The 9,901-nt window shown below is 43.4% G+C and overlaps 1 protein-coding gene across 1 annotated transcript in view; it reads right to left on the bottom strand.

Moving 5' to 3' along the window:
* Positions 1-384: 384 nt before the first annotated feature.
* The window catches only part of enpp6 (ectonucleotide pyrophosphatase/phosphodiesterase 6), a 14,521-nt gene continuing 5,004 nt past the window's right edge, over positions 385-9,901 (bottom strand). The window contains exons 2-8 of the mRNA XM_019881626.1: positions 4,988-5,167; positions 4,009-4,120; positions 2,923-3,064; positions 2,622-2,801; positions 2,420-2,557; positions 1,587-1,713; positions 385-781 (exon numbers count right to left, since the gene is read on the bottom strand). Coding sequence (XP_019737185.1) covers positions 570-781; positions 1,587-1,713; positions 2,420-2,557; positions 2,622-2,801; positions 2,923-3,064; positions 4,009-4,120; positions 4,988-5,167 — 1,091 coding nt within the window. The 3' untranslated portion in view covers positions 385-569. The remainder of the gene's footprint in view (positions 782-1,586; positions 1,714-2,419; positions 2,558-2,621; positions 2,802-2,922; positions 3,065-4,008; positions 4,121-4,987; positions 5,168-9,901) is intronic.

Raw genomic sequence — 9,901 nt, 5'->3', positions numbered from 1 at the left:
GACATCGATATTCTCAATTGTGTGTTTCATTGAAATCTGAAGAGGCCCAGATTTTACCAATAATCTGCAAAATCCTCATTTAAAATGCTAATTTTATGAATACTGGACCACCTTCTTATGGTTTCTTTGTTTACCCTTTTTTTTAAATCATGACCCCACAAATCCTTTGGGTAGTCTACACGTTAGGTTGTTCAGTAATAAGATGCTGAAAATATCAAGACAGCACAAGGTTTCAAATCAAAGAAAATCTATTGATAGAATACAAGAACGATACAGAAATCTGCATTGAATATCAAAATATTTAGTGTATAGTTATATTTCTCCCGGGTAATATATCCCTCACCTCTGTCAAAAAAGTCTCCTAGGTTCCTAAAAGGACTGAAGAAATTCACTTGGAATTTAAAAAAAAAAAAAAACACAAACACATTTATAAATAGTATCATCATTATTTGTGTCTGAATTTTACTTGGATCTATAATTACTCTTGGTGGTTTCAAGTTATAGTCTATAGGTTGTTACAACATGTCTTTTGCCTGTAGACATTTAACAATATTCAACCGAGGGGTCTTTTATTGGCGCAGTGCCAGCAGGGCTCCTAAAAAAATCATGGCGCAGATCCATTGGGTTGTTGGCAAGTGCAAACTACCAGAACTGTTGAGGAGATTCTGAACACGAGACCAGGAACCGTTATTTGGCAAAGGTTCCACTTCCAGCGTCCGACATAAGACGTTATAGACGTCCACAGCTTGGATAGGAGCAGCGCGGAAATTCTGCTTGAAGTCTACATGAAAGGAAGAGAACAATGTTATATTTTAAGAGCAGGTAACTGATTTTTACACTTGTATGACAATGTTAAAATGTTACTTTTAAAGACTCCCTGTAAAGTTAAGACAATAAAGTACATATATTGTAACTTTTATGATGTCTGTCTTAAACCGTGTTATCTATACTCTTAAACGCCATCCATCTCCTTGTGCTCACATGCATCTGAAATGAGATTGCGGGGTCAGCTCATCATTGTGGATGGTGTAAAGTTGCCCATTGACGATTAGCGAAGTAAAGCTAGCTGCTAGTTAGCCAAATGCCAATGGGCATATGGACCTTACGATTATTGGCGATGAACTAATTAAGGCGAGCTGGTTGTTAGCTAACTGCCAATTGGCCACATTTCGTGTTATCAGCTTTAATTTATTTGGTTTTCCTCTTTCTTTTTACATCCAAAATTTTGTTTTTTATTTTAAAGAATTTGTTCAACAACATTTACTAGTCTATATCCTCATTGATTTGTAAAGTTTCAAGAGAGTAAAATTATTTTTTACTCTTATTAGGTAATTAAGTTTCTTCAAACATTGCTTGCACATACATGTAGTTTACTGGAACACATCAATTAAATTACTATTAATTCCTGTGCTCTGTCTATTTTCTTTTTATCTGAACTAATTGAAGTCACAGCATCCCAGAATGGGTCATGGGGTTCAACTTTAAATAGAACTGTCAAGTTTTTACTTTAGTCAGGTTGTTCTCTGCTTGAGAAATCTGAAGCAAAATGAGGTTTAACCAGTTCAAATCCAATTTACTGTAAGTACCAGGTCCTGCTGCCAAGAAAAAGCCGCCCATGTCTCGAAAATCGTTGTCGTAACCATGCCAGCCATTTTGCCATGCCGAGGGCTGCCCACTGGAGTCATTTTTCCAGTACGGAAGATGAGCCTTATTCTGGACAGAACACATTGACATGCACAAAATATATAACATAAATATATCCATCCATCCATCCATTTTCTAATCCGCTTATCCTCACAAGGGCGTGCTGGAGCCTATCCCAGCTGTCTTTGCGCAGTAGGTGGGGCGACACCCTGAACTGGTTGCCAGCCAAACATAAACATAAATACAGTCAAATCTCGGTTTTCGACCGTCTCTGTTCTCGACCAAATTGGTTTTCGACCAGAAAATTCATGATTTTTACTCCCCCGGTTACGACCGAAAATCGGTTTTTGACCAAACTAAGCAAACCCAAATACGCCACTTGACTCCTCTCGGCTTCCTTACACGAGGAAGTGACACTTTCTCGTGTAGCATTCATTATGAGCAGACGTGTTTGTTGTGATTCGTGCAAACATGTTTTTATGTTATTTCTGCATATTTTGTATTAGCCCTTAATCATGGGCTAATAAAATAGTTTCGGATTTCCAACAAATCACTTTTCAAACAGCCTTCTGGAACAGATTATGGTCGAAAACCGAGGTATGACCATATACACAAATATAAAATATCTGCAGTGTCTGAACAAAACATAAACAAGATGATGTAATTGTCAACTTCACATATACGGTCATTAATATTTGAGTAGATATATGTGAATCTAGTTTGAGTATAATAAATACAGTGGTGGTAAGTACACTAAGACGTAATGATGACGTACCTGGGCAATGAACCAGCCTGGCTCAGCCACCAGTGTCAGAGGGGCGACAAACTTTCCTCTTTTATAATGGAAACGTTCGGGAATCTCCACTCTGGCATAAGCATGCATGTTTGGGACCTTGGACAAAGCTGCATGCACCTGCAAAAAACACATGTGGAGCAAACAATGGCACACATCTGCAGGCATCAAACTCCGGTCTCACCTGTTGGAACTTGGCTCCTTTGACCCACAAACTGACGACTGGTCCTCTGTCCATCATCTTGATAATGTCTGACATGTTGATATACTTGTCCAGCTCTATCACCTTGTCCATCCATTCAATTTTTGTCATGCCGTGGTCAGAAAATAGCACAACGTTGACCTGATTCAACATGTTCTTCTCCTGCAAAAAAAATAAATAAATAAAAATCCCATGAACAGAGGATGCGAATGAGAACTAATTAGTTGACTGAGAGAAAAGAGAGGTCAACCTGTATCTGTAACAATATCTACAGCTTACTAACTTTAATTTTGTCGTTCAGCATCTGCATTGCCGTGTCCAGTTGTTGCACTGCTGTTTTGATCTGGGGAGAGTCTGGACCGAAGTGGTGTCCCTCTACGTCTATTTTCTCGTAATATATCGCTGCCATGGTTGCATCGCCTGACCTACGCATGAACAAGACACACACATTAGCATGTATGCATGCAAACATTTAAACAAAACTACTAAAAACGACAAAACGGTAACTGGAAACATCCACTGATCTCCAAAGACAAAATGCAGTTGAAAATCAACATCCATCCATCCATCAATTTTCTGAACCGCTTTATCCTCACTCGGGTCGTGAGGGGTGCTGGAGCCTATCCCAGCCGTCTTTGGGCAGTAGGCGGGGGACACCCTGAACCGGTTGCCAGCTAATCGCAGGCAACACATAGACAAACAACCATCCATGCTCACACGCACACCAAGGGACAATTTAGAGTGTTCCATTAGCCTGCCCTGCATGATTTGGAATGTGGGAGGAAAACAGAGTATGCGGAGAAAACCCACGCAGGCCCGGGGAGAACATGCAAACTCCACACAGGAAGGCTGGAGCCGGAATCGAACCCTGAACCTCTGCACGGTGCGACCGGATTGCTAACCAGTCGACCACCGTGCCGACCGGAAAATGAATACATATTTAACGAACCACCATTTTGTTATTTTTACTACGTTGAACAAATGGTCAGGTTTCTCCCTAATCCTATTTGGTGACCGACTGAATTACAAATGTTGAAGCGGAAATGAGGAATATCTTGAATTTGCACCTGCAGTTTTTAACAAGTGAATAATCCCCACACTTCCGCGCTAATCTTCTTTGCTGGCGAAAAATATATATTTTTTGTCCCCTGCTTTCTGCTACGTTCCAAAGCATCATGACCTGCGGGGGCAACTGTCATATTTGATCTTCGATTGTTTGTTGTCATGGTACACGCTGACAGTGAGAGGCCAAAAGACAAACGAGTAGGCATGACTCTCAGTAACGCTAAATTGTGTGAAGAAAATCGTGGTCTACAAATGCAGATCATTTGTCCTACGCCGTTTGGTTTTACAGACACGTTGTTCCTACCTGAGCATGTCGAGAGAACGCTCAATGGAATCCGTTAGGTTTGCTATCGATGGATTGTAGCTGTACTCTTCACAGAAGGTTGGGCGAACTCCCAAAATCTCCACCTCACAGCCTACAGACACACATGGACAAATGTGAGATGCCATAGATGTTTACGTCACAGCATTTATAGTTAGATATGGCAGATGCTGCTGCCCTGATCCGCACAGCGAATTTGTATCTCAATTCTGAATCTGATTTAATGAAAAACCAAAAACACCATAGCATTTTGCTTGGTGATTTTAACAACGATAGCCTTGCCTCCTTGTCTGTTTTATTCAACTGCTAAATACATGACAATACATATAACGTAAGCCTTCGATTCAAGGGGCCAACCGGCCCTCTCCCCATGATTCTGTCTCACAACGTGACTCGGCTACATCCCCGCTCACATTGCAGCCTTGTTGGGACATGGCGGCCGTCCACCGACCCTACACTAGTCCATCCATCTTGACCATCTGGGGTTGCACGGCACTCCTCGGTAAACAATCTCCTGTTGCAATACCACTCAATCATTTGGCTGCTATGTTTAGAACCTTTGGAACATCGTCAAGCACATATCTAGGAGGGTGGGAGGTAGTTGGCATCCAAACAGCAGCTTCGGGATGGTATCCTGATATCCAACCAATAAAGACGTGCGGAGCTGCTCTCAAATAAGAGGTCCAATGTTAAAACGGAATTGGACCTGTTAAGATGTTTTTGATTGAAATAGTTTGTGATTTCCGAAAAGACATCCTTCTAATGCTGCAAGGTTAACAAATAACTCTTTTCGGTTACCTATAAAACATCTTGAAAGACGGCTGTGCATAATACGTACTTTGGAACAGTGCATTTGAACAAAAACTATACGGTGTCATATAGCAGGCTTTCTCTCTTATTTTATTTTAAAATGCATGAGAGTATGATCTTGATCTTGAGGATGAAATTGTGTGAAAACCACCTGGCCAGTAGTACATAAAAACTTTCTTTCCAAGCTTCTGCAAAGTGACCCATAATGGCTCTGATCCATTCCACCAGAGAGGCAATCTGCTGTCGGCATTGGTCCCAATCAGAAACTCCTTTCCAGAGGATTCCTCCCACATGTAGTTTCCCGTCATCTGATGGACATCACAGTGACGACCTGTAAAAAACCCCCAGAGAATTCATGATCCAACATCAACCATTTTCGAGAGCATCTCGCCTCATTCGGGTTGCAGATGAGCTGAAGCCTATGACAGCTGACTGTCGGAGAAGCGAGGGAGACCCTGGATGGGTTGCAGGGCAGATACACTCAACTCAACTGTACTCATAGAGCACTTTAACCCTTTCATGCACCAATAATGATAACATGTAACCTGATGACATAGGCTATTAACCAAAGGGTTAAAATAACTATTGCTGAAAATCTTGGGTTTCTGGAGCCTATCCCAGCCGTCTTTGGGCAGAAGGCGGGGCACACCCTGAGCCGGTTGCCAGCCAATTGCCAATCGCATCGTCATGGATGCTTTTGGAATGTGGGAGGAAACCGGAGTACCCGGAGAAAACCCACACAGACACTGGAAAACACTCAAACTCCACACAGGAAGGCCGGAGCTGGAATCGAACCCGCTACCTCTGCACTGTGAGGTTGACGCGCGAACCACTCGAGCACCGGGCCGCCTTGTGTCACAATAACAAAGCTAAAAACAAAGACAAATAACAAATAATAAAATTGTAGAAGTTACATAAAGCAATGAATCAACAATTTTATACAGTGTATACATTGCCTATACATTGATTACCTTCAAAGACTTACATTTTTATGACATTTTCATACAGTGCGCTACATCATTCATTCATTCATTTTCCGAACCACTTGATCCTCACTAGGGTCGCGGGGGGTGCTGGAGCCTATCCCAGCCGTCTTCGGGCAGTAGGCGGGGGACACCCTGAATCGGTTGCCAGCCAATCGCAGGGCACACAGAGACGAACAACCATCCACGCTCACATTCACACCTAGGGACAATTTAGAGCGTTCAATCAGCCTACCATGCATGTTTTTGGAATGTGGGAGGAAACCGGAGTACCCGGAGAAAACCCACGCAGGCCCGGGGAGAACATGCAAACTCCACACAGGGAGGCCGGAGCTGGATTCGAACCCGGTACCTCTGCACTGTGAAGTCGACATGCTAACCACTGGCCGCCCCGCGCTACATCATGATTCAAAAAAAAAAAAAAAGCTCACGCAGATGTTAGAATAGGAAAAAGTGATGAGTGGAGAAGTTCAGGTGAGGCTGAGGTGGAAGGCATTGACCATTGACGGATTCACACCAAGGCATGTGCAACATGAATCTTTTCTTTCACCACTGTCCCACTTTTTAACAACAGCAACCTCCGTTTCCATGGCAATTGCCTGCCGTTTCTTATCACGACCACTATCATCGCTTGTGTTGCGTTTTTTGCCGCCACCACCGCTATTATTTAGCGGGGAAAGGGGAACTACGGTACCGTATTGTATGATGGCACGCACTTGAAAACATGAAGTTGTGACCGCAATCTGGCATTTTATCTGTCAGCATTTGCTCGCATCTACAAACGTTCGCAAGTTGTATTTTTGTATCTATGCATACTATTGTAGTATTCCTAGTGCAAGTATGCGTCGTGTAGTTTTTGGTTCCATTTTAAAATGCACTCAACATTTACAGCCAAAAATGTCAAGTCCACAGCATCACCTTCAATTTAAAATCCACCAACATGTATCAACATGTTACGCATGCTGGTACAAGCTACAAAGTTTAATCAAAGTTGAATGTACGAACATTTTAATTGTCTTTATTTTTAGTTTGTATATACCTTACAGAATTCAGGCTGTAAGCTAATGATGGTTATAAAAGAGCAGCTGCGTGCTAGTGCAATATTCTCCTATTTACATCTGATCCGATTAACCACTGAATTGTAACTGCTATTGGTGACTCATCAAATAGCAAAATAATCGTTTGTGTCAATCCTACGTGAGAATTGTTATTGCATTGCCTACACGGACTGGCTAAGTGATCAACATGTTATTCATGTGAAACGCATAAAACGTGCTAGGGCAGCGGTGTCAAATTCATTTTTGTCAGGGGCCACATTGTAGTGACCGTTTCCCTTGGAGGGCCGCCATGACTGTGAAAACATATAAAGAAGTCAAGAAGAATGGTTCACTGAACGATCGTTAAGTTAGTGTAATGAGGGGTTTGGTAACAATAAAATGCTTACAATATCTCGCTTATTTATTACATATGAGAAGTTTAAATCTTGGTACAAATTTTAGCAATCATCATAGAAGTTGACATGTTTGATTTGCTTTCGCGGGCCACATAAAATGATGTGGTGGGCCGGAGCTGGCCCCCAGGCCTTGAGTTTGACACCTGTGTGTTAGGGAATGCAGAAAATTGAACTTGAATTAGAAATATGGGTGTGTGCGTGCTTAGGGCTGGGCGAAATATCACCATTGACATCCCTCATCTGGAGAGGGCACTCCACCCTTTTCCAACCAAGTACCACCGTCTCAGATTTGGAGGTGCTGATTCTCATCCCAACCGCTTCACACTTGGCTGTGAACTGCTCCGATTAGAGGTGAGAGTTGAGGAAGGCAGCTCGATGAGGCCAATGGAACCACATTACCTGTATATAATACTGCGGTCCTGCCTTAGTTGTGCCCAGAAATACTGTTATGAACAGAATGGTGACAAAGCGCAGCCATGGTGGAGTCCAATCCTGACTGGAAACTAATCCGACTTACTGCCGGCAATGCAGACCAAACTCTGACACTGGTCGTACAGCGATCGAACAGCCCGTACTCGGGCGCCCGGTGGCTGATACTCCAGGAGCACCCTCGATTAAGATCCACCGGGGTGCACATTCGAACACCTCCAAATTCACAAGGCACAGAGGCACTGTCCCCGATGTCCATGTGATGTTGCAGATGCGCCCACCTCAGAGAGCCCAGACTCTGCTTCCTCATGGGAAGGCGTCTCGGTGGAATTAAGGAGGTCTTCAAAGTATGCTTCCTCCGATTCAGAGGTCACCAGTCCTCCATGTGCACTATACTGTGTTACTCTCCATGGCTTCATTAAACTCCTCCCACACCCGAATTTTTGGCTTGGCGACCACAAAAAACGGAACCCATCAGCTGCCTCGTGAGTGCCACAGGCCCAAACCCACCTCTGGTGTCAACCAACAGGTTCGGGGGTTGCCACAATGACCACCGTACGGCCATAGCTCCAGTCAGCCGCCTAAACAAGGGAGGTAAGCAACATGTGACTCAACGAGACCTCCGCGAGGTCCAAATATTTCATTCATCATTGGAGGTCTATGACTTGGTCTGGTGCCTCACCTTTTGCCATAGGGGACCTAGCCAGGGGCATAAAGCCTCAGATAATTTATCCCCTGAGATTATTGGCACACACAACCCCCCTGTCAAATTAAGGTGATGGTTCAGGTAGGGGTGACATTAATCATGGACAAAATATTAACTTTTTACTGCTGCAAACGTATCCCTTTAAATTTTCAGTAAGTCAAAAGACGCCAAGTGAAACTGCTCTATATGTGCCTCTGTGTGAGTTCAGTCAGTTGATTGTTTGAACAGAAAAAAAACACATACATCAGCAGATCAACAATGGAATAGGCTTGCTTCACAGCTCGTATGCTATTGGCCTGGAAAGATTGTTGTTTTAGAGGTCACTAATGTGGGGGAACTGCTATACGCACACATTTTAAACTGGGGCGGCTCCTGCATTATGACCGGCTGAAGCGTGCCACCTCCTAGTTTACCAAAAACATCCATCCATCCACCCATCCATCCATTTTCTCTACCGCTTGTCCTAACTTGGGCTGTGGGCCAATTCTAGCTGACTATGGACGTGAGGTGGGGTGCAACCTGAACCGGTTGCCAATGAATACATAGTTTACAGAAGCCCTGAGACTATTTCAAAAGATGCATTGACTTACATTCATCCACCTGAAACTTAACTCATCCTAAACCTCCAACTTTCCAACAAAGTATGTTTCTGACCAGCCAGGGGCGTCACTATGTTTCAAGAACAAGGGGGGCTTAGCCCCAAGGGGAACACAGCCCCTTTAGGGGGGTCCGGGGGTATGCCCCCCCGGGAGAATTTTTTTCTACATTCTGTTAAAAATCCATCAATTCCGTGCACTTTGAGAGCAAAATGAAGAGGCTATGAAGAACTACACACATCACATTAGTATCCTCTTTACTATGATGGGGCTTCCTCCCCTGGACTTTAACTGGACTAGATAATAGAAATTATAAAGAGTTCAAAAGTTCAATCTTGGTTGTTCAAGGGAATTAAAAGGATGCCCGATAACATAACCTATATGACAGTAGGCCTATATTCCTCTCTACCAAAATGTATTAATATATGCTGAGCCCCCAGAAGACTACAGCGAAACTCCTCTAGAACGAAACCTGCATGGGCGAAAATACCCCCTTATGTGAAAAAATCTTCATGCATTAACACAATTCCCATTCTCCTGCACCCCATACGACGAAAAACCCCCTGTTGCGTTATACGTTATACGAAATCATTTTGTCTGCTCCAGCCTCGCGAAGACATTCCCTACAACGAAGTCTTATCCAACAGCGACCTCTACTGCTTCGTTCGAAAAAAGGCAACAGCAACCACCACACTGGTTTACATAGTGAACGATGTTTATTTCGGTCACAGCTGCGAGTTTCCTGGGCTCAACATACTCATAGCTGCTCTGCTATTGGCTTACCGAGCATCATCCTGGCCTCCGATTGGCCAAGAGGCCACATAGACCTCACTGTCTATGTGTGTAGATACTGAAGCTAGATCCGTAGCATCCGATTAGCTGCTCAGAGTAAATTGCT

The sequence above is a fragment of the Hippocampus comes genome, unplaced genomic scaffold (assembly GCF_001891065.2).
Source record: "Hippocampus comes isolate QL1 unplaced genomic scaffold, H_comes_QL1_v1.1 scaffold270, whole genome shotgun sequence".
Classification (NCBI taxonomy): Eukaryota; Metazoa; Chordata; class Actinopteri; order Syngnathiformes; family Syngnathidae; genus Hippocampus; species Hippocampus comes.
Note: the sequence above shows the minus strand (reverse complement) of the source record. Positions and strands in the feature narration are given on the sequence as shown.